This window comes from Ambystoma mexicanum, chromosome 14 (genome assembly GCF_040938575.1).
Source record: "Ambystoma mexicanum isolate Mex_15411 chromosome 14, UKY_AmexF1_1, whole genome shotgun sequence".
Classification (NCBI taxonomy): domain Eukaryota; kingdom Metazoa; phylum Chordata; class Amphibia; order Caudata; family Ambystomatidae; genus Ambystoma; species Ambystoma mexicanum.
The window spans coordinates 114,862,717-114,888,617 of NC_090940.1; the positions used below are offsets into that span (position 1 = coordinate 114,862,717).

General features: G+C 45.4%; 1 protein-coding gene across 1 annotated transcript in view; it reads left to right on the top strand.

The window, feature by feature from the left end:
* The first annotated feature begins 350 nt into the window (after positions 1 to 350).
* Positions 351 to 25,901, top strand: part of FNTB (farnesyltransferase, CAAX box, subunit beta) — a 501,476-nt gene continuing 475,925 nt past the window's right edge. Inside the window, exon 1 of the mRNA XM_069638668.1 lies at positions 351 to 558. Coding sequence (XP_069494769.1) covers positions 460 to 558 — 99 coding nt within the window. The 5' untranslated portion in view covers positions 351 to 459. The remainder of the gene's footprint in view (positions 559 to 25,901) is intronic.

Consider the following 25,901-nt stretch of genomic DNA (forward strand, 5'->3'; position numbering starts at 1 on the left):
CTTTGCACTAAATTGAAATCTGGGGCAATGTATTGCAACTAAAGCACACCTAGCGCTCATCTTTCGTCAAATGATGCCAGGAAAATACAAAAAGATTTATAAATGGCACATCACTTAGAGGGCTGTGCAATCATACATATTGACTATCTACTACTATCTCTACCAATAGTTGTTGCTCCATTGGCCTCAGCTAAAGGAAGACCTATACGCCAAAAACAAATATGTGTGGGGGCAGAGGGGCAGTAGGGTTAAGAGGGGTTAGCATGTGTTGGCCTATGATTTAGTAGCCATATTTTGTTGTTGTGTATATGAGCCTTGTATTCGGCTTATTTTTTTCCTAGGTTGGGCTTTTTTTTTTTTTACAAGCTGTGGTGCTTGATTCCAAGACAAGACCTGGCCACCCCCAACCTCTTGGATAGGCAGGATTCTCAGCCCAGTCCCTTCGTCGCTGTCCAGGCCATGGCCGAGTATCCCGCGGAGCTGCGGAACCTGCGCCAGGAGCACGTGTACGAGAGGCTGCGGGACGACGGGCTGGTGACGGTGACTGCCATCGACCAGGTGAGACTTCGGGGTATGGAACAGGGAGCGAGTCCGGATCTGGTGTCCCGGCACCCCTATGAGTCTCTGGGACGTGTAGTTCTGTTCAACGCCATAGGAGTGGGTGAAATGGCTAGAGGGACTACCACACCCACAATCCTTGGCGCTTTTCCACCGACGCGCACAGAGCGTGTTAGTGTTCTAAACTGGCAGGTCATTTGAATTGTGTGGGCTGTTGAAGCAGCTCGAGGTATTAACCTTCGGGGGCGTTGCGGGGCCAGGAGCAGTATAGGAGGGGCGCGCGGGGCTCCAGGGTGCAGTGGTGGGAGTGCAGGCCTAGGAGACGCTATAGGCGGTTGGTGCGTTGCTGGAGACGGTGGCCCTCAAGGGTCTAATCTAGACGATATTATCATTGCGCACACATGCCACTTTATGGGTCTTAGAAGGGGTCAGCTAGGCTTGGAAACGTTATGGGATGCCGCGGAGGGAGGGGCCGCTCAGGACTGGCCTGGGGCGTGTCCGTGTCGTGGGAGCTGTCCTATGTCTCGAGGTACTTGAGGCGGGGCAAATGGTGAAGTTGTGCGATGCGGTGGTTCCGCGCATTTAGGGATACGGGCAGTGCGCGAGGAGGTGGAGATGCAGCAGCACTGTAAGAGTGGCTGGAATTTTGCAACCTCAAGGGTGGTTCAGTTATTTTGGTGCTGCAACCGGGTATGACTTCTTTGTGGTTTTAGAGCTGGGGGCAAAAGTTGGAGTTTGGAACCAGTATTGTAGGGGGAGTTCAGGGACCGAAATTAAGATCGGATAGACAGGAGCTAGAAGTGGGTATCTTTCATTAACCAGTAGACAGGAGCTACCACTGGGTAACGAGGAGCTAGTAAATAATGTTCAGCATATCTAATTTGCACATAAGATGGAAACTTAACATTTTGTCCATTATTTATAAACCCTTATACTTTAAATGTCAACTAGATGTGGCCTCATACCCAGCTATAGACTGTCCCAAATCCACAGAGTCAAGTTTACCCTAGGTATGTTTTCTTAGCATCAGTTGGCCTGGGGAGCTAAAAGTGGCTCCTGGTAGCTTGGTGTCAAGCTAACCAGGCTCTTCTGGGCTAAATATTCCCCACTCCTCTCAATTTCTAACCCTGCAGCTGCAGAACTGTGGTGCACTGGGAATTATGTATCTGTGGCTGAAGGGTAGGGATGAAACACTTTGAGATTTGTGATGGATGGCAGTGTTTGGGGCAGGGTTGTTGGTAGGTCTGGAAAAGATCCGGGGCTATGCTAATGTAGGGACTGTTGGGGCTAGCTAGCCTTTTGCTTGTAGCCCCCGAGCTTCTATCTGTTGCTACAACCAAAAGACCAGGGGCTATAGCCCCGCCCAGTACCCATCTAGCGACACCTCTGGCTTTGTGCAACCTTCCACACCACAATTTATTAGCCTGTCTGTGCCGTTGCCGAATAAGATCACCCATATGCATATCGGTCTGCTAGTGCCACCAGTGAGAGCTGCCCAGCCCAAACTATGTGTCTTCGATTGCTTGTGGTCTTATGCTGGATGGATGTGACACAGTCGAGCGGTCCACATGCATGTGCCAGGTCCTTGGTTGCACAGTAATGGTATTTCTTGGGTGTCTTTCGGTTGTGTTTTTTGTTCTTTGACTGGGTCACTGAAAGCTACACTAATTGAACTGAATAGGTGTTTGGTACACACATAGGTAGCTGTCTCTGTTGGGTATTTTTCACTTGCAGGCACTACGCACAACGTTTGGTGGCCCGTGCACACATGTCCTTTGCACCTTGGTGTAGTACTCTCGGTGGTGGAAGGTGGCTTAGAGAGTAATACATTTCGTACACTAGTTGGTTGACGTTTTTCTAACCAAGTGCTTGTTTCATCGCTGAACGCCGTACAGTATCAATTGCAGTGTATAGCACTTTTTTAAAAATTTGACAGATGCTTTTGACTCCGCTCTTTTCTTGCCATGATGAAGGCCATGTGTGACTGTTATTTTATCACACTTGAGGACCGAAACTCGAGTTGGCATGAGTCAATTGAGAAACCAAAGTCGGGGTTGTATAATTACATGAGTCCAATTACAAGCATCATGCAAATTTGCAGGTGTTAATATACTCATACGCCACGTTCTGTAGATTAATGGCGCAGACTGTTGATTAAGACTGTGCATGCTGGATTTGTAGACCAGTTTAGGTGGCTCCTTGGGATTGTCAGCTCCTGATTTTAGTAACTGTCTTTCTTTTTGTGTTTTACTCAGTACGTTTTATCAATGTGAGTATGTGTTTAGCATGAGTGTTGATGCATGAAGGGTGGTTGGAGTATGCATCTCACGGCAATGCGCTTCATACCCTTGCCTTGTTTGGGGTAACAATATTGAAGTGCTTGACTGTTATTTTTTATTTCTTTTTTTCAACATTTGTGACATTTTGTTGAATTGTACTTTTGTTTCAGCTATATTTCAATACATTTACCTTTTTAGGACGTGCTTGCATTGCATACATTTATTTCTAGCTTTCTATATTAATTGTCCTTGAAATATAGCAGGCGTTCCTCTTTTTTGTGCTGAAGGGATGACACCTAGCAGTTCGGACTACTCTGACCCTTTTGGTCTTTCCCCTTATGTAATGCCATGGCAGGCTGAAAAACGTTGGTGTGGAGGGTTGCCCACAGCTTTGCCAGTCGATGTGCATTAATTCAGAACTTTCCCTCCATATTAGTACAGGTCATGCCCTGCAATAAGGGGTCATAATGGAGCCAGACGGGGTGCATGAAACCAAAGGGTAGAGAGGGCAGTGTCTGTAAAGTTGTAGGCAAATCAGTGGATTCAGACAGTGGTGTAAGAGATATTGTTCTAGTCCCGGGGGCGTTGCATGGCATTGGACTAGTGCTGGTCGAGGTGGACCATGCTTGTGAGCACTGTAGATCGAGGACAGATTGGTGGATATGAATGACCCTTACCCTGTGAAGGTGGATGAGGGTGGTCAGTCATAATTTCGACAGTAAAAATGTCGACAGTCAAAATTTCGAAAAATAAATGTCGAAAAAAATAATGTCGACAAACAATGTCGACATTTTTTCAATATTTTTTCGAAATGTTCTATTTATTGTGTGTGTGTGTATATATATATATCTAAAATGTGTTGAGTATGAGTGGTGAGAGGGTGGTGGAGGGTGTGGGGGGGTGGCAGGGGGTGTTGGGTGAGGGGGGTTTGGGGGACACCCCCATAGTAAATGATACTCTTTTTGTTTATTTAATTATTAAATAAATATATAATTACTATGTGTTGAGAATGAGGGGTGAGAGGGTGGTGGGGGGTATGAGGGGTGAGAGGGTGGTGGGGGGTAGCAGGGGGTGTTGGGTGAGGTGTTGATAGTTCTAATTGACATTTTTTTGTCGACATTTTTTTTCTAAAAAATACTTTTTACATTATATGTATAGGATGTTGACATTATTGTTTTCTACATTTTTTTTTCGACATTTTTGTTTGTCATTTTTTTTTCGACATTATGACTATAAACCGTGGATGAGCATAGAGTATTGTAAGTGGCTGTTACAAAGTACCCACGCTCGGGGTGCGTGCTCAACACAATGACACTAGACTTGGCAGGAAGTGAGAAGTCCAGATGTAGGGGAGCCGGTAGTGTAGGTAGAGCTGGTGATCAACCTTTGGGTTAGCAGGAGTCAATGGAGATGTGCCTGTGCTTGAGGCTGAGTCATGTTTGGGCTGTGCCTAAAATGCTTTTGGGGTATTTGGACCTGGTCTGGGTGCTAGGCATGTAGCTGGATCAAGGTGAAAAATGTGGTTGATAGCATTTCTTTGTGACCAATCATCTGCTAGATATTAAGTCTGTTGTCTGAGCATGCTGGAGGGGAACTGGGACAGTCTACACATTTTGAGGTAAATGCCAGGGTTGCCGTTCGTAATCAGGGAGCTCCTGTTTGTGAGCTGGGTCAGTGATGAAGATAATTTATGCATTGTGTGTAAACGTGGTGTTTCAAGCTGGGGATGCTGTACATTATTGCAGCAGTGAGTCTGGTATGGCCATCGTGGATGTTATGTTAAAGTATATTTACACTGTGCACTATCACCACTGTAGTGGTCCCCTGGCGCTCTGGCGGCTCTGAAAAGAAAAAGAGGGTGGGAACTATTAGTGAGGTTGAGCGGGAAAAGAGCAAGAGAGCTGTGATGTGCCATTGGCAGCCTCAGTTCGGTTAGCACCGTTCGCTGAGCTTGGGTGTGCTTTTCGTTCAGTAGCCGTCATGTGTTGTTGTGCGAGGCTATGTGTCTTGTTGTTGCGATGTAGTGAAGTGCGTGCGGTTTGCAGTGCTTTTGACGTGTGCTTGATGTGTGAGAGGTGTATGCAGAGGATTGAGATTGATTAGTGCGGTTGGTTAGTGGCATCACTTTTTAGACGCTTTGCATACTAATCTTCATAATCCTGTCCAGATGTGGCGCAATGCTTATCCTTACAGTTCTATCTGGATGTGGCGCACGCTGGTAGTGCAATTCTAACCTACACACTTCTGCATAGATGTGACGCTGGCTAGTATTACAATTCTGTCTAGATGTGAAGCAATGGCAGGTTTCACAATACTATCTGAATCTTCAGTTTTGTCTAGACATGATGCAGTACTTATTGTTTTCGATGCGACGCAATGTTAATCTTCATAATTTTCTAGATTGGACGCAATGCCTATCTTTACAATTCTGTCTGGATGCGAAGTAATACTGGTCTTCACAATTCTGTTTGGATGTGGCGCATGCTAGTATAACAACTCTGTCTAGATCGGGTGTAGGTTCATCTTCACGATTCAGTCTGGGTATGACGCAGACTAGTATTGCCGTTCTGTCTAGATGTGACATGGTGTTAACCATCACAGTTCTGTCTAGATATGGTGCAAGCTGACATTCCCAATTCTGTCTCGGTGTGACTTAAGCAGACATTCTCAGTTTGTCTAGATATGACTCAAGCTAGTGTTACATCTCTGGCTATATGTGACACTGGCTAAGCATCACAATTCTGTCTGGATATGACGCAAGCTAGTGCTATAGCTATGTCAAGATATGACACAAGTTAATCTTCACAGTTTTGTCTAGATATGATGCAAGCTAGTATTACTGTTCTCTCTAGATATTGTGCAGGCTAATGCGTAATAGTGTTCTGTTTGGCATTGTCTTCCTTTGTTCCAAGGGATGGTCCTTCCCTTATGAGTTCGGAGCGCTTCCTCTCATGTCGGGTATTGGTGTTTACAGCTCCTTCGTCTCTAGCAATGGTCCCTATCCCTTAGGATTAGCCTAGCGATGGGGCTTGGCTTGGAGGTGCTGGATTAATTCCGGTTCTGTGGCGAAGAGGCAGGTTTTGGATAGTTTCCTGAATTTCTGGTGGTCCTTTTGTATTTCGGATGTCTTTCTGGAGGGGGTTCCAAGATTTTGCTGCCAGGTGAGAGGAGGAGGATCCTCCTAGCTTTTTCCTTGTGTAAGGTTTCGGTTCAAGGCGGATGTCCTTGCATGATCTGAGTGTTCTGGTCGGTTGGTAAATCGTTATTTTCTTTTGTATGATTCGTTGTTTGACTGAAAGCCAGTGTAAACATGGTTGTGCTGGGGTAATGTGGTCTCTTCGTGAGAGTAGGAGTCTGGCCGCTGCGTTTTGGATATTTTGCAGTTTCTTCAGTAGATGTTGTTGATGTATGAGGGCAATGATGGTCATTATGGGTGAAGGACAGGAATGGTAGGATTCTTTTTTCCGAATGTAGGAGGAAAAAACATTTCCTGATTATTGCATTTACTTGTGGTTCTAATTTTAGCACGTTGTCCATTAGGATTCCCAGGTTTTTGATTATTTTCGATGGTGTGGGTGCTGTTCCTGGTTCTGTGGACCATGGGACATGGATGTTATTTTCCAGGTTTTTGGATACAATCATGATTTCTGTCTTGCCTGGGTTGAGTTTTAGGCTGTTTCTGTTCATCCAGTCAGTGAGACATTTTCCCAGCTTTGTGTTCTCTTCTTGTGTTTCTTCGATTTTAAAGATGATTTGTGTGTTGTCAGCGTAGTTGTAGCACATATGGTTGTGTTTTTTGATCTTGATTAGCGGTGCCTGGTAGATGTTGAAGAACAGTGGGAATAGGGATGATCCGTGTGGTACTCCAGTCGGTGTCTCGTGGAGCGGATTTGAAGGGTTTTAGCCAGATAGTTTCTGTTCTGTTTGCTAGGAGTGATTTTATCCATAGCAAGGCTAAGTCTGTTGTTCCTATTTCTTCTAATCTTTTGATGTTGACTGTGTCGAAAGCTGCGGAGAGGTAAAGTAGGATTAGGGCAGAGTTTGTTGCCGAGTCTGCGTTTGTCTTTAAGTCATCCCAGATAGATGGGACTGCTGTTTCTGTTCCCCTCGTTGGTCTAAAGCCAACGTACGCCTGGTCCAGTAACTGGTGTTTTTCTATGTGTTCTTGTGTTAGTTTGTAGACGTAGGTTTCTAGTAATTTTGCTGGGTAGGGAATGTTTGAAATCGGTCTGTAGTTCGAGAGGTCTTCCACATCTTGTGTCCTTGAGGAGTGGTTTGATGTGCACGTTTTTCTGCTGACGAGGTTTCGAGACAAGTCCGATCTATGTAAGTCTCGTCAAAACAGGTCCACCCATGCTCCTCCAAAACCATCAAGGACCACATCGACTCCTTGGCTCCTGCCCTGGCTGACTTCTGCAATCACTCCTTCGCCTCTGGAGTCTTCCCATCCCCCCTCAAGCACTCCCTTGTGCACCCCGTTCTTAAGAAACCCTCCTCCGACCACCCCTGCCCGGCTAACTATTGCCCAATCTCTATCACTCCCTTCCTGGGCAAGCTCCTGGAGAAACTGTCCATCTCCCAGCTTAATCTCCATGCTGAATCTGTTGGTAGTTTACACAACCATCAGTCTGGCTTCAGAGCTGCCAGAAGCACGGAGACTGCTCTCCTGAACATCCATGAGGATCTGCTCTCGAACCTTGATTAAAACACTCCTTGTGTTCTCTCTTTGCTTGATCTCTCCTCTGCCTTTGATACTGTCAACCATACCATCCTGCTCAACCGTCTCCGTGATAACCTGGGTATCACTATTCAGGCTCTGGCATGGCTGTCCTCTTTCCTCTCCAATCGACCCTTCCAGGTCCAACTGGGGTCCTTCCTCTCTGACATCTTTTTCTCCACCTGTGGTGTCCCCCAGGGATCTAACCTCTCTCCCTGGCTGTTCAACCAGTACTTGGCACTTCTTGCCCACTGCATCGCCGCTCTCTGCCCCAATTTTCAGTGCAATGCGGATGATACCCAGCTCATTTTCAGGCTACCCTCGGCCTCCTCTTCTCCTTCCCTCATCTCTGACTGTCTTTCTGCTATCCAGGAATGGTGTGCCGCCAATGACCTCTGCCTTAATGCCAGTAAGACTGAGATTCTACTCATCGGCACACCCACTCCCTCCTTCCCTGCAGCTCTCTGGCCGGCCTCTCTTGGCCCTCTTCCTGCTCCTACCTGCAAGGCTAAAAACCTTGGGGTCATCTTTGACTCCACACTCTCTTTCTCTCCTCATATATCTGACGTCTCTAAGAAGTCACACTACCAGCTTCACCTCCTCCGAGGTATCCTTCCTTTCCTCTCCTTCCCCCAGAAGCTCACTATCTCTAGAGCCCTGGTTCTCTCAAAGCTGGACTACTGTAACAGCCTCTATCTGAATCTGCCTGCCTCTACTCTCCGCCCTTTGCAACTCATCTGGAACAGGACTGCGAGACTTGTCCTTGGCCTCAAGCCCAGGGACCGTATCTCTCCAGGACTGAACTCGCTACACTGGCTCCCAGTGGCTGCGAGGATTAAGTTCAAAACCCTCTGCATTGTCCACAAGGCCTTCTGGGGCCTCGGGCCAAAATACCTTCAACTCTCTCTTCTAAATATCTTCCTTCTCGAGCTCTTCGCTCATCCACCTCCAACTACCTCAGGGTAAGCCGCTTCTCCAAGCAACGGGTTGGGGGTAGATCTCTCTCCGCTGCAGGGGCCTCCCTCTGGAACAGCCTTCCTGCCTCCCTGAAACTTGAAGAGAACCATCGCCGGTTCCGGAAGCACCTCAAAACCTTCCTCTTTGCCTCCACTTTCTCTCCCCTGTTAATATTACTGAAACTGCACTGAATCTGCAACGGGCCCACTCACCTACCCCGGTCCGTGGCCCTGCCACTCTCCCCTGCACTGCCTACCTGACAACCCCTGCACTGTGGGACTGTCTCTGTATCCCTACAGCCCCTCCTCTAAGCACTTGTCTGCACTTGTCTGCACTTGTCTGCACTTGTCTGCACTTGTCTGCACTTGTCTGCACTTGTCTGCACTTGTCTTGCACTTTCCACCAGCTGGCCCTTCTTATTTATCTTGTTCTATTAAACCTGTACTGCACCTCTCCTCTCCCTTTCCGCCTTGCACTTTTCCCTCCCCCCCCCACCCTGCACTTGCGCGATCTGAATGACACCTGGCCTAGTAGGATCGTTTGTCGGTCTCCCCTTGTATCCCCCCACCCACTGCCTCGTCGCGCCTTGAAACACTGGTGTATAGGCGCGTTATAAATGCCATATCATATCACTGATTTGAATGATCGTGGTACTTTCCCCGTGGCAAGTGATGGGTTAAAAAGGTTTCTGTAGTGTTCCAGTGGTACGCCCTGTGTGAGGATGGATTTGTAAATGTCTGGGGGGCAGGGGTCGCTGGGGATCCTGCTTTATTGCTATGTTTTACCAGCTTCACTTATCTCTACTGGTATTTCTGGGTAGCTTTTGAGTTTGTACTCTGGTTCCTTATTTGGTGGGATTGGTTGTGCGTTTGGGTTGGCCGGTCTGCTTTGTATAATTTGGTGCAAGTCCCTGATTTTTATTTATTTATTTTTTCTTTTCTTTCTTGAAATGGTCCGCATGGTCGTTGCATAGTTTCTGAGAGGGTACCGGGGTGTTATTGGACCATGGCGGGTTCCTCATTTAATTTATGATGTAGAACAGTTCTTTTTGGGTGTTGGTAACTTTGGTGATTCTGCTGTCGTAGTGTTTCTTTTTGGCTTTTTGAATTTCTTTTTTGTAAGATTGGATCTGTCATTGGAAATGTGCTCTTTGTTTGGTCGTATTCTTTATTCTAGTTGGAGTTTCTTGTTCTTTTTCATGGTGTTGAGCATTGGGGTAAACCATTTTGCCATTGCTCTTTCATGACCGGGTGCAAGGTTTTTCATGGGAGATGCCGTGAATTGTTTCCGCTATCCATTTTAAGTGTTATTGACATCACTTCCTGCTGCCATCTTTGATCTTCATCTGAAGGCCATAAGGGACTCCTCTGGGAACACCAATCAGGAAGAAATCGCCTCATCCCAGTAACACCGGGGACAATATCGGAGAAACCAACCACTGATGCACTAGGCGCTCGGGTGACAAGAGCATGTGTCATCCCTTCTGGTATTTGGCGCACTGAGCAGATGTTGTTATAAATGGACCTAATCACGATTTCAGACAAGAATCTGCAAATGAGTCTTAGCCTATTTAATTGAAAAGTTAGGTCTTGAGAGCCTTCATACAATGAAAAAGAGTTTCCATAACTTTGGCCCTATTCAGCACATTCTCTGTCTCCTCTAAAGACAAGGGCTCAAGTCGAGGGTGGACAGCCCCCCCCCCACACTTTCTTCAGAGGGCGCCTTGATATGCTTTTTTCTGGTGATGCCACATTCAATTGGAATGTTAATGAGCCCCAGCCCACGTTAAAACATTTGTATAAGGGCTTGCCCTCTGCTAAAGACAGAGGATGATGGAATCATCAAAAGCAATGTATCTCCTATCATAATTTCCAGAAGGGAGTATACCTGGTCACATTACAGGCTAAATATGAGGGTGCTGTATTCTCCAAACACTTGTAAATAACGCACATCATTTTAAGGTCAATTCTGGATTGTGAACTCCGTAGGGGCGTACAGCCAGGGGCATCCCAGTTGCTTTTGCCTTTCTCCTTGTTTCACCTTTGAGTATCCAAAGCTTCCTAATTACTGTACTGCCTATCCATACTGTGCTATTAACCTATAATGTTACTGGCCTATAATGCATTCGCTCCTGCTGCTCCTCCTACTCGCCTCTCCCTACGCTTTCTCCAATTGCACTACAATTTCCTCCTTTCCTATTCTAAAACGCAATCCTTAAAACTCCCACTACACCTCTCTTCCACCAAGGGTGACAAGCTAACCATACATCCTCTGAAACATATGCACCTCCCCTCTCTTCCTCTGAGACTCAACCTCTCTACTCTTCCTTACCTCATCAACTGAACATTACACTCTGGAATGCTCAGTCTGTATGCAAGAGCACGTTATTTATCCCTGACTACTTTCACTCCTGCTCGCGCCCCCCACCCCCCAATCACTCCTCTTGACCTTCTTGCTATTCCTGAAACCGGGATTTCTCCATCTTACACTGTTACTCTGTTGGCCCTACATGACTCCAACTATCCTTCATTCACTCTCCTTGACTGAATGGCAGAGGTGGAGACAACTACTCTCTTCCCGCCTCAATGCCTCACTAATCTCTGCTCTGCCTCACTCGGCACATCATCTCCATCTATCACCCCAGTGGACTATTCTTTGATGATCTTGGGCAACTCATTGATTCTCTTTCCACTAAACACCACCTCCATTCTCTCGGGAGACTTTAACCTTACCTCTCCAACCACTTCTCAGAAATCTGAACTTCATTTGTTTTCTTAGTGACCACACTCTTCACTCTGTCCATAACCTACCTACCTACCTACATACACAGGCGGTAACTCTTTGGATCTCTTATTCATCTCCCCCTCTCTCTCATCCACTAGTACTACGGTCACACCATCCATATCCGATCACTCAATTGTTTCCACCATCTCCCTTCCACCCTCTGACCTTTCCTCACCACTTGTTTCACTTATTACTCAAAGGAAATGTAAACCTTCTGCCATTCCCCACAACGTTTCTCTGACCTACATTTCTCACTCTCCTCCTTCACACCTGGTCCCTCTTCCATCAACACTTCTTCACAAGCTTCCAATCCCTACTATGACTCATTCTCCTGTCACTTGCCACTGCTTACATTCAGCATCCTCAACCATGGGACACCCCATTCTTACGCTCTCTCCGCACAGACAAGTGTCGGCTGCTGCGCAAATGGAGGTGTACCCACTCGCATGAGGACCTGCAACTCTACCTCACGGCCCTGAACTCTCTCAAGTCCACTCTTGATAGAGCGAAAAGGGATTTCTACCTAATCCTCATTGACTCTCCCTCCAACCATCCTCGCCGGCTACAGGGTACCCTAAACTCACTCCTCACTCCTAAGTCTGACTATCAACTCCGCTGTCACAGCTAATGACCGAGCTGAATACTACACTACAAAAATGTAAAAACTTAGACTCTCTCTGGACCTTCCTCACACGTCCTCCTACATTGACATTCTGCCTACTGTACCATCATCCTGTGCATATATCTTCCACTTTAGTCACACACTCGGTGCTCCAGATAAGATTTTGCAGTGAGAATATTTTACGCCCTTTTTTTTAAGTTTGAGAGTAAATGCAATTTCCAGATTTCTTCTTCGCAAGAGTACAACATATATAACATCCTGTCGACGTGTTCAAAAAGTTATCACGTGGCAGTGGGCCACATCATCATGACAGAAAAACGGTTGTCTCACACTAACGGATAAAGGATAGGGTGCAGTAGCACAGACACCGACTCACAAATGGAACAGATGAACACCAACACTCTGAGGTTCCTTTGCATGTAAAGAGAAAGGTACGACAGCAGCATATGCTTTTTAACGCTTAGATCACACAGAACAAGCCAGCTTGAGTAGGAGACGTGCATGCTTTACCAACAGAAAGAGAAAAAGAGAATCAGGGCAACCCCAATGCAGGGTTCAGAATTGAGGGAAGCTAGGAGCTATTTAAGCTTCTGCTTCTAACTTAGAATAGCCTGGCTAACTTGACACCCCAGCTACCAGGAGCTACCTTTTTGGCTCTCCAGGTTAACTGATGCTGAACAAACACACCTATGTGACAATAACTGTGTATTTGGGACAATCTATAAATAAGTATCAGGACGCATCTATGTGACACTGCAGGCATAAGGGCCCATAAATAATGGACAAAATTATAGGTTTGGATCTTATGTGAAAGTTATATTTGCAGGACACAATGTACTAACTAGCTTCTTGTTCCCCAGAGGTAGCTCCTGGTCCCTGGTTAATGCTGGATACCGAGGAGCTGCTTTAGCTCCTGCTTATCCAGTCTTACTTTCAATCCCTGCCACCGCAAACTTTCATCATGTAGAACAGGTGGAGTGGATCAGTGTAAGTTGGTAAGCAACGCTAAAAGGTTCCCGCACAGTCGAAGTTCCTCTCCTATAAAACGGGTGCAACACATCCTTCAGTAGTGCACACCCCACTCCTAATCTAACATGGATCGCTGTAGATCATGCTTTCCTCAGATAGAACAGGAATGTTGTGGGTCTCAACAATGCAGGATTACCACATATAGAACAGATAAATAATGGGTTGGAGCAGTTCCACTGTCATAGAGAAGGAGCTTCATTGGGTGGGGCAGTGCAAGCACCATCCCACTGAAGAGGTACATTAAGGGCTTAGCATTGCATGCTACACTTAAACAGAACCGGAGCATCATAGGCCTCAGCAGCCCAAATTCCTGTCACAAGAAACATGGCCAGCATGGGCCTCAGCGATCCAAGCTCCCCTCACATGGAATAGGTACAGCATAAATACAGCAGTGGGAGCACCACCCACATAGCACATGAACGGTTCATAACCTCAGCAGTGAAAGCTCCTCACAGATATAACTAATATAATATGGAGAGCTACTAGTGCAAATATGTAGGCTAACTAACCCGAATCAGAAAAGCTCTACCTAGCCGGAATTCAGTACCCATAATTAGAAGGAATTTAACCTTGTAACAACGCATTTGTGTACCATTTCCCAGGCATTTGACGGCAGGTGCACTTCCTAATGAATGTTACAGAAGGGGATGTTTGTATATATGTCTCACAATATGCCTTTTATTATTCCTTTAGAAAGGTCTGGACTTTTGATCTTGTCTGTATATATGCTACTTATTAAGACACAAACCAACCTGGCAATTACACAGAAAAGCAAACGTTGCTTGGTTTGTGTGTGTTTTGATCGATAGCAGAATTGTCTTTTGATGATTATTGAAGTCCAGAACTAGTACTAAATGGTATGCCCATGTTAAGATACAATAGCGCAGAGGTGTTCGGGCTGAATGCTAAATTCTATATCTAATCAATCCTGTGGTCAAAGGTTGGCTGGGTAGAGTTAGCTTTACATCATTCAGTGGTCTGTAAACTGACTTATCAACCGAGATGATGATGATGATAATAATAATAACAGTGCTCAGAGTTTGGAGGACCCCACATGAAGTGCTAAATACAAAGTCAAATACCTATCTGGGTTACCACTACAGCGACACATTTTATTTAGTTTCTATTTCAAGTAAAAATGTAACCCTTTCATCTTTGATTGTTTTGGAACAGCGCTTGCACCGGCTGGAGAGTCGCGTTTTAATTGTAGCCTTGAAGATTTGAAAGAGGCTGAGACCCCTGTCATTTGGTGTAATGACAATCGCTCATCCTTCCGAGCAAGGGACCCGCTGTCACTGTTCCTTTGTGCCATTTACCACAATCACTGCAAGTTCAGTTTGAAAGGGTGTTTAAACTAAAGATTGTATACTTATCTGTACCCCAACATACGGTTTTGAAGTGGGAGTATTTTACACCCTGCTTTTATATTTACTGTGCAAATTATATTGCACGAGTAAAACGGATTTGCCTCTGCAAGAGTGTAAAATATGCACAGGCTACCAAAACATGACTAAAATTGAAAATTAACAGCACACATCAGAACAGAGGTTTGTAGCAAAGATGTCTGCCATCAGACAATTTGCGGAAAACCTTCTCCTACAAAATGTGTCTGAATACACCACATAAATGTATCTTGATGATAAATGCACCAAGCACAGTAACTCTGTAATCCTTTTGTGCAATGCAAACATGCTTTCACTGAAAAAAGCATATTTTGTTTACAAAGGATACTTCCAAATTGTAACTATGATTTCCATTTTTTTATGTTGGGGTCCTAAAATGCTGGGAAAATAAAAATGCATAACTGCATTGTTTGCTCAAATGTTCTGGTTTATGTCAATTAACCTGCCCTCTGCTCTCAACTGGTGTGTAAATGGTACACATGGAAAGATAAAAGCTGCTGCATTTAATGCGTAAAAAGGCCTGGTACGGTGCTTATCTGGAGGCCTGGTCACACTTATACTGACAGTCCTATCTCTACTGATGAAGGCTGTAACGCTAACGCCTCTTGTGCCCCATCAGACCCTCTTGTTTCTCAGCTAATCAAGCCTAGTGCCCCTTTAGTGGCCTCTTACCTTGCTGAACTCTTCACTCTGTCCTTCAACTCTGCTTGCTTTTCCTCCTGTTTTCAAAAAAGCCAGTCATCCCTCTCCTAAAAAAGCAAGGGGCTGCCCCAAACCTACTGGTTAACTTTCACATAGTGTCTCTCCTTTCGCATTACTCTAACGTGATTGAAAGGACTGTGTAAAACTGTCTTAACAATTTCATAGCCATCCACAACCTTCGAGATGACCTACAAGCAGGTTCTGCTCCCGACGCTCCACGGAAACTGCTCTCATGAATGTGTCCAACTTCATCGCCTCTGCTAAGCACTCCAACCTATCCTCTTTCATAATTCTCCTTGACCTGTCTGCTGCCTTTCACACTGTCTATCACTCTGATCTCCTTAATACTGTTCTTGGGAGTCATGATCAAGCCCTTGCCTGGATTGAATCCTACCTTGCACCTCGCCAATTCTGTCTCCTCGAGCAACCACACATCTCAGCTCGCTTTTATAACTGTTGGTGTTTCATAAGGCTCTGTCGTGGGTCTGCTCTTTACACTCTACACCCTGCTCTTGGGGCACTATTCTCCTACCTTGGGTTCTTGTAACAACTCTTTGTGGATGACACCCAAATCTTATTCTCTTTTCTTGAACACTCCTCTGATCTCTCTATCAAAATTCCAAACTCTCTGCCTTTTAAATATTGGATGGCTTCATACTCTCTCTACCAAAACAGAGGTGAACAGAGGTGCTCTTCTTCCCTGCCAAAAGCTCTGTCAAATCTAGCAGTAAGGAATTATTCACCATCATGAGGGAACTTGAGTCTCGCACCAGCCCACCCGACACCTGTCAGAAAGATGAAACCTAGTGTGCTGACCTACAGCATGCAATATTCGACAAAATAGCTATGCTCCAAAAAAGAAAATCGCAAACGAAAACCCACTAATCACGAACGTGCTGTTACCTCCCCACCCCCTCCCTTCGAATTTAGGCCAGTCTCCACCACTGAGGTCATCAAATTCCTCTTCAGTTTAAAACCGTCAAGGCGACATAGGCCCTGCCCCTATCATCAAAGACTGTGTTACAGAACTGGCCCCATTCATCACTTCTCTCATCAAGAATTCCTTCTCAAGGTACAGTCCCTAAGAATCTGAAAGAAGCATGGGTCCTCCCGCTTCTTTAAAAAAAAAAAAAACATCCCTTGACCCCAGCATCTCTACTAATTACCGTCCCATCACGATGGTCCCCTTCCTCCTGAAGATCCTTGACTGTGCCGCCTACCTCCAGATTCAGGAACACCTGGAAAATAATCTGCTGGGCCTACACCAATTGGGTTTCCGTCCTAGACACCGGACAAACGGCACTCCTTGACCTAAAAAAACAAATGGACACCATAATCGACAACGGAAATGTAGCCATACTACTTCTCCTAGACCTCTCTGCTGCATTTTACTTAGTAAATCATAAAATACTATGCCACCACCTGGACAGTGATGCACACTTCTCACCCAATGCCATCGCTTGGATAAAATCATTCCTCTCTGAGCGTACCATGAGAGATTTTTCCAACCTAGCTAACTCCACCTCTGCCCCCGTTCCCTGCGGGGTTCTTCAAGGATCTTGCGAGCCACCAACGCTTTACAACATATTCACCAAGCTGCTATTCGACCGCCTTGATGAACGTGGAGTATCCTATACAAATTACGCGGACGATATGCAAATTCTAATCCACCTAACTGGACACTACAACGCTAACTCCACCATCCTCAGCAACATTTACCAGATGATCCAATCGTGGATGGCCCCACAGGAACTTTGTCTAAATGATGACGAAACTGAGCTACTCCTGGTCGGCACCCGAACACACCTCAAATAGACCCCAAATAGAAACACTTCATAATAAATGGAAATACCATTACCGTCTCTAAGTTAAAACGTTGGACGTGTGCTTGGATTCCTCCTTAACCTTCTCTAGACAAATTAACTCCATAATCTCAGCAGCATATACTGCCAAACTCCATTAACGCCTGCAGACCCTACTTATCAGCAGACAGCTGCTTAACCTTAGCAAGAGCCCTCATTCTGTCTAATCTCGACTACTGTAATATCCTCCTGGCTGGCACTGCGACTACCAGCATTAAAAAAACTACAGGTCACTCAAAACAACGCCTTACGGGCAGCACTAAACATACCAAGAAGAGAACATATCTCTGGAATCAGACGCAAAGTACGCTGGCTACCGGTTCAGGACAGGATCCAAATCAAAACAATGGCAACCACCCACAAATGCCTCACTAATTTAGCTCCTAAATATCCTACCAACCTGCTAACTCCAACCCAAACCACGAAGACTACATGCTCTGCTTCAGCCTTCTTTCTCACTGTTCTGAAATTCAAAATAACAAAGGCTGGGGGACGTAGCTTCCCAGTTGTGGCAGCCAAAGACTGGAACACCCTACCTCTAGACATTCGATCTGACCCTTCCCACACCTCATTCCGCAGAAAACTTAAAGCTTGGCTCTTCACCTCCAATGTGTAGCCTCTGTGCCTTAATGCTTACAGTTTCATCCTTATACAATATGCTTCCGTGAATACATCTGCTCTACTTCATTTGCAAATTACCTAGGTTAATGAGGTTGCACATGTAAATATTACTGATTATGTACTGACGGAAAAAATGTATATGTAAATATCTTATGTCTGTAAATATGCTTAATGATTTATGCCAAACCACTGTTTTCTATTTGTTGCCTGTGGTAACCCTGTAATGTGTATTACCTGCTCTCCAGCGCCCAGATATCTACGGGTTTGGCGTGCGCTACAAATGTTCAATAAATTAAAAAATCTCTTACGCTGCCTAACCAGTTGCCATCTAACACTCTCCCTTACTCTTCTTCAGCTAGAAACCTCTGCGTCATCTATGATCCTTCTCTACTTTCCATCTCCAAAGCTGAAAGAGCTGCTCGCTTCAACCTCCTAAATATTAGACCATCGGGCACCTCCTTCCTTTCAAAACTACCAAGCATCTCTTAACCACTCTTGTCTTCTCTAAACTGAACTACTGTGCCAGTATCCTCTTTGGTCTCCCCAACTATGCATTCTGTCCTCTCAAAAAGACTTCGATACATGACTCTTTAAACTCCCTCACGATGTCTGACGATGGGGCTAGATTTAAATTTCTTCTCTTGGTTCACATATCTATCCACTGTAAGGCACTACTGTATCTATCCTCTATCCAACTCTGCAAGCCATCTTGTAATCTCTGCTCTGCCCCCTCGACTATCCTTGTGGCTCCTCGCCCACACTGTGCTTCCTCTTGCTTCTGCTCTTTCTGTCTTGCTCCACTTACATGGAATTTTCTTCCCCCGGTCAACCCGAGAAACAGTCCACATGGATTTGTTCGAAACCAAACAAAAAGCCTACCTACTCGCCTCCCAGTTACCCCCTTAACCTAGCTCATCTCCCTGCTAGCTGCCATTTTTCCCTCATCTGAAACCTGCCTCTGTCCATCATTTCCTCTGCCTCCACTCTAGCCCCTCACCCATCATGGTCCCATCCCGAGTAAATCTGGCCACACCGCCTACCTCATAAAAATAAAAAAAATATCCAGTTGGTTGTCCTTAATCCTTAATATATGTATGCCCGCTTATGCATTGTCCCCAGTGACTGTTCAATTAACTCCCCTCCACAATCTGATCAGAATGTTCTTCAAACTCACCCCATTGTAAGAAGCTCACTGCTTCACGTCAAATCTGATTTCTTATCTATTGTACTTTCTTTTGTGATCAAAAGAGCGTCTGTGTGTATGTATATATGAAAATCCATTTGAGCCAAGTCTCACACTCCACAGGGCCCCTAGAAGCCATTGTGTGAAGTTCACCTCCAGTTCTGAGCCACAAGGCACTATGGGTATGCAAATTAGCCAAAATGCAAACATTTTCTCCAGGAAATTGTCTAACAGGGCAGTGCTATATTATACATAGCTTAATCAACCCAAGACAGACATTTTGCAAGACTGGCAGACAAAGACAATTTCCTGGAGAAAAGGTTTGCATTTGGGCTAATTTGCATAACCACAATGCCTTGCTGTTGTGGCTCAGAACTGGAGGTGAACTTCCAGCGATGGCTACCAGGGGCACTGTGGAGTGTGTGTGACGTGGCTCAAATGGAGTTTGCTACTTTCACATTCCAGGTGAAAGGGTTGGACCATTGAGTACAGAAGGAGACGCAGGTGGGAGGGGTATTCCACCAAGCCACGGGGTGTAACCTAAATGGAGAGATTTCCGGCTATAGTCTCTTGAATTTATTTGAGCTTATTTGCCTTTCTGTTTGATTTATGAGTTCAGCACAGCAAAGTGTAAATAAATATAATTTCAGAAACATTCATGGTGCTCTAATCTAATCACCAATGCATCCAGTGAACGGTTAATCAAGTGTGATTTCTGGGCTTATATAGCCCCCCCTATCCACCTCGGTTGCCACGGATATTCTCAGTTTGATTTGTATGTCACTAATAATGTGCCAATAAAGTTTTCAACTGCAACATTCGCATCCACTTGTTTATTTGTCAAATTATGTTCAGGTATTGTAATCCAATTTATCAATCATGAGGAAACAATATTTAATTTAAATGTATTATCTCTTATTTCAGCCTTTTGCCCAAAAAGGGGACACTATTAAAGTTATTGGATAAGCTCACTACTCGAAGTTCCAATGGCTCAAACCCCTATGCCACTCTACTGTGCCGCAGCCTGTAATGGACATCGAAATTGAAACCTGTTCTACAGGACATATTGCGTTCCTTTTGGTTGCTCCTTCCTGGTCTTATCATGCCTGACCTCGAGTACCAAGTTATTCATACAATAAAGAATCTTCTTGCTAACTATTTAACAAGTAAATAAAACAAATTAAAGCAACACAGTAACTAATACAGCCTATGGCCCAAATAGTGCCTGGCTAGACAGTGTTACTTGTCCCCCAAGGGAATATAGAAGTAAAGATGCAGACACCGGGGTGTATAAATAAAATAGCTTAGTGTTTCTATAGCGTGTATTTGTGTTTGCTTGTAAAAGAAGAAAAAAATATAACAGATCTCCCCTGTCCAAGAATGGGCTAAGCATGGGGTGAGAATTCTATAAATAATGTTAGGGAACCGTTGGGACAGATAACGCGAGAAGCAGCAGGAAAAAGAGTGCTCAGGGGGTCAGTACCTCCCAGAGCCCAAAGAAAATGTCCAGCTGGGCTGAGTTCAGGTGTCCTTACTGTGCTAGCAGCCCATGCACTGAGGTGGCTGTGGGTAGGCTGTCAGTCCCAATCTTGTGTTGATCTGGGCATTGTAGAAGATTGGCCCCATATGGGTTGCATGGGCCGGGTGTCCCAAATGGAGCAACGTGGCCATGCCCTCTGTGAGCCTGCCCTGCGGCCAGTCGTGATGGGCTCTATAAAGAAAAGCCCTCCTGGGTCATGTCTGCCAGGGGGTGAAAAAGGAAAGGGGAAGTCTGCCCCGCCCTCAGTGTGCAGTGCAGTGAAGGAAGCCATGGATGGCCGGAGAATCCCTGTGCCACTTCGTACTAGTGGCCCATGTGAAGAGGAGGGCTCCGGGATTTCGACCGGAGCCCCGTGAGTACACTGCCCGCCCCTGTGTTACTCCGATACAATTCAGATGGGGCGTGGCTGCAAGGCTGGATCCAGCACCAGGGCCCGGTGGTGAAAGTTCCACGTCCTCCCAGCAACTGGGATGCCCTGTGAAGAAAACATGTAGAAGGGGCTGCAGCTGTGATCGTGGGCGCCCCAGGGGATGGGCTGCCCGAGAAGTTTCAAAAGGCTGCCGTGGGGACATCGGACAACCATCCTCCCCTCTTCTCCCACCACCCCCGGTCAAGGGGGCTCTGATGAGCACATGGTGTGCCTGCCGCAGGGCTACAGCGGTGATCGTGGGTGGCCTCCTAAGGCATGGGGCCACCCAGATAAGTGGGAAATGGTCAAAAAGACTGTATGCATTTGAACGAATGGTACGAAAGACCTGAAAAAGGCCTGTACCATTCGTACAAATGGGAAAATATCGAACATGAGGAGCGGGGGTGTCCCCTGCTCCCCATGTTCTGCATTTTCTGATTCGGCGGTTGTGGGTGTGTCCCCCGCACACAAAAGGAAAGGACTCTGCGTCGCCGGTTCCTGATCACAGAAGTGAAAGGGAACAGACGTCGCAGGGACATAGCAAAATGTGCCGCCGCAGGTTAAGTAAGTGGGCGGGGGGGTGGGGTCATGTATTTATTTTGGGTTGTTTTACCTTGATGGAAAAAACTTATTTGCGGTCAAAACCGATATGGTCTTTTTGGCTGTGTGGTTTTCCACAACGGTAAAACAACCCAAATCCGATAAGTGAAGGTCTATGGATGCTGCGTTAATAACGGCAGGACCCACCCAGGCATGGAGGGGCCCACCTATGAACGGATTTGTGTGTGTGTGCGCGCACTGGCCATGCACAGTGACTCAGTGGGGGCCCATGTGGTGAACAGGGCTTCCCTAGAAGAACAGACTAAGGGAGCAGCCCTGATTTCCTCTGGGTTCGACACCAACCTACAAGATAGTACCTCGAAAGAAGTGGCTGACTGCAGCAGTCATCCCTGTGTAAGATGATATGTATTCTATGTTTTATAGGTTAGTGTTGTGTAGATGGGTGCATCTTGGTAGTTCTATGAATGTATTGTGCAAGTTGATAATTAAGTAGGGGAAGGACATGCACATTTAAAAAAAATCCTATTAGACCTTCAGAGCGAGATGCACTCTTCCCCATGTTGACGGGTGACAAAATGTTTGAGTGCTTTCCGTAAAATGGTGCATGTTACCATAAGCTTCATATTTGGTGCAATGATGCCAGCCATGCAAAGTGAAACTGTTTACCATTTACTGTTAGTGATTTGTTTTTATTTGCATGGATCGAAATAAGGATTTGATGAGCAGGAACTAAAAGCAGCTCTTGGGTATACACCATTACAGAGTGAGCAGGCGCTACCTCTGGGGAACGAGGAGCTAGTGCCCAGCGTGTTGCAAACCTAACTTTTACATGAGATGCAAAACATAACTTTATGCCGATTACATAGGACCCATTATGTTGTTAGCCATTATACTCAGTTTATTACTGAGGTATGTCTGTATTGCATCAGATGAACGAGGTGTGAAAAGTAGCGCCTGTTAGCTGTTTGTGTCAAGCCTACCAGGCTCTCCTAGACTATAACCTTGAGCTAAATAGTTCCCAGCTCCTGACAATTTCGAACCCCGAGGTGCAGAGCCCCTCCCTGTTCAGCTAGAATGTGGGGTAGGGGTTCCTGCGGGGACTGCCCCTGATCTAGGGTGAGGGACCAGGGCCGGAAGTTAGGGGCGACAGTAATGGTGTTAAATCCATCACATTGTACCTAATGGTTGTAATGAATTCAGTAAGAAATAAGCTCCCTCGAAAAGTCGTCAGTGATAATTGACTCTTGGGTGGTAATTGTGTGCCTGTGGAGAGGGCAGTGAGCAAATGATATATGCCTACCTAGTACCTCGCAAGTTATTTTTTATTTTGTTTTAAACTTTTGCTCAAAATCTACACAAATGAATACATATAACTGAAAATACAACCCTAGGATAAATGGAAGCCTGTAATTTCTGTATAAAAGCATGTGAACAGTCTTACTACAGGACCATTCTATCACTACTATTACAGTTCTGATGTCAAAATGCCTGCTGCCCGAGGCAGCACACTGTGTGAAAGGCAGCTCTCCCATTAGAACTCCAACTTCTGCAAAAACGATTCTTTACCACGTCAGTCATTAGTTGATTACCATAAATCCCTCCCCCTTTTTTAAATGTGTTAATTTAGTGTACTGCTGGGACTAGGCACAGAGGGTAGTAACCTGGCTGCATGTTACCACTTATTCACTTATTCTAGACCACCAAGAATGGCTTTTGAATGCTTTTTTTTAAACTACTTAAAATATTTATTGGCAGCATATTTTAACTGAACAGGTTCTACTCTTATACCATATTACAACAGCTGGAAGAGCTCTTGGATCACAGTGCGCAAAAGATCAAGTATTAAAGGAGATATGCTGTTATGATGAATTATAAGGAATAAAATACCCTCACCATATGTTAAGTGGCGATCTGCAATCTTAACATGGGCATATACCCGTGGATTGAGTTTTGGGAAATGTTTGTATCGCCCTTGCTGCATTCACTTTTAATACAAAATAAATTCAGAAAAACCCTTTTAAATTCCAGCCTCGTTAGTATGCCAGGTGAATAAAATAATATGGTAAGTTTGCCGTCATCATTAAACCTAAGCCATCGATCCAGTATAATAATTTTTATATACACTACTCTTGTGACAAAGTCTGATCACAACCTTGGTCATCGGGCTCTGAGGATGATCTACCGCCCAGGGTAGCTGACCTTTGAGGGCTTCTGAACAAGAGGCATGAGCTTCTTAGAGGTGGCGTATGGGAATGAAGCAGCTTCCCCCACCCCCTTTTGTCCGGTCTGTACCTGGACATAAGTGCAATCTTCTCTATCCTAGAGGAACCAGTCATCCTGTTATTATCCTCATAGTTCACTAATACTTGCATGCATATTGGAGACGAAAGAAGTACTGATGGAGACAGGGGGGTCAAGCCCATAATGGGCAGCATACAGGTATTGCATTGTAACCAATGCCCTGCTTCAACAATTTCCCCCTCACACCCTGAACCTGGGGCATGCTACAGAAAGATTCCATGGAACCAATCGCAATGCAAGAGAATAAATGAGGACATTTGGAAGGCCTGGGAAAGGGAGACCAGGCATGGAAGCAGAGTGGGGGCGGGGTGGCAGAGGTTTCCAGGAGCAGGCAGCTGAGGCCTGCTCCTGGAAACGGGCATACTGAGTGCGAGTATTTGACTCGCTATTATTTTTCCCTCAAAGTTGAGAGTACAATTATTTAGTAGGGAATCAAAACAATTCTTATCTACGGGGCTGTTGTTTGGGGGTGGGGGATTCAAAATATATTTAAAACCTAAAGCTGATGTTTTTGTGATCTTATCAATATTTAGATTTTTTTATTTTAAATCCTTTTGAGATGAGGATGCAGTAATATAAAGAGCTCATAATGGCAAAGCTCTGGCGTACCACTAATCTAATACATATACATGGATTTCTGTGAGTGGGAGCAGGCTCCATGTATTGACTTCCTTTTATTTGTTACACGAATTTTTAACCTCTATTTTGTTTGTTGGGAGTATTTGCCTACTTTCTGAGATTGGGTGTATGATACGCTGAATATCTGTAGGGCTGCTGAAGACCTTGGGGTAGCTGAGCTCACAGTGCTGGAAGAACCTAGAAAGCAGCCTCAAGTCCTGGGACACCTTGTTGTCAGGAACACTAGGCCTACCTGCGTTGCCAAAGGAACATCGCCCATCCTGTGCAAGAAGGGCCCTTTAAAAAGGAGGCTCAGGAAACGGCTTGCTGTTGTGAAGGGTGTCTCATCCCACTGAGGGAGAAGAGTACTATAGCCCTTCGAGGAAAAACAGTAAAGTATCTTTTGAAGTTTTCATGGCACTATATTCCTTCTACAAATGTAGAGCAAGAGAGAACCTAAGTAAGAAATGGGAACAAAAGCAAGTGTTTCCTTTAGTGAACAGAGAAAGTGCTCACTGACCTCCAGAGCAAACGGGAGCAGATACCCTGGATCAGAAAGAAATTTTGAGCAGGACAATTTATTTTATTTATTTGCATTTTTACAGCGCTCACACAGCACGCGGGCATCGAGGCGCTGTTACAGGAATTGTTTGATTTTTTTTTAGTTGCGTTATTTGTATTTATAACGCGCTTAAATACCCAGAGATTTCTAAGCGCGGACCCGGGGATCGAACTTGTGTTGCTTCGTGTCGTCTTGCTTCCAAGGCGAACACGTTGCCGCTGAGCTATCCTCCCGGGACAATATAACCCTGTGAACGGGAAGCATCTGGGTGCAACATCCAAGAGACTGTTTTGGGCTCTGGAGATCCAGGGGGAAATGAGGAACCCCAAGATGGGGGAATTCCCAACCACTGTATTGTTTATCTCACCCTGACACGTTTTGAGGCGATGCCCAAGGTGGTGTGGCCACCCAAGTTAAGGGCCTGAGCGAAGTGAGGTCCCTTAATGAAGGAGGTGGGCCGTTACTCAAAGGGTGGGCCCAGCCACTGAGGGGCATATCACCACTAGCACCCGTGTAGATCACTGCATGTGTGCTAATAGTTTTATTTTATTTTGAAATGATGAACGAAAAACGTACCTTTTCCTCATGGCCGAAGCTGCATTGCCTTTAAACCAGAAAGTCTGTCTTCAATGTTGATGACATTGTAGGGGGGATTGCCTGGCTGAAGGCAGCGCGGCGTGGAAAAGTTGTCTTTTTCTTTCATTATTTCAAAAGAAAGGAAAACCATTAGCACCTGTGCAGTTATCTACACGGGTGCTAATGGGAAGGTAGAGCAGGGAAGGGAAGCGCCTGACACTAATGAAAGGGCTGGAAACGCTGCTTACCTTTCTGAATATAGCCCGCGTGCCGAGCATTTTCCAGGTGCTCATGTTTAGAACACACTTCTTGATGTTTATCCTAGCCCTAATTTTGTGGAATGGAACCATGAAGCAGCTTTGCACTGTATCCCTTTGACTGTGATGTACTATAACATGGGTCTGTAACTTTTTGGCTCTCATCCCTGCTCATTAACTAACTATGATGGCTTAAACCGATGGAAGTTGTAGCCCAAAATATTTGGAGAGCCAAATGTTGCAGACCCCTGTGCTATAAACATCGTGGAGGACTGATGTTTACTCTCAAATTTCTCTGTTTGTTTGATTCTGAGTGATTATGCATAAAGAGGACACCAGCGTCTTTGGTGGTTGGAAATG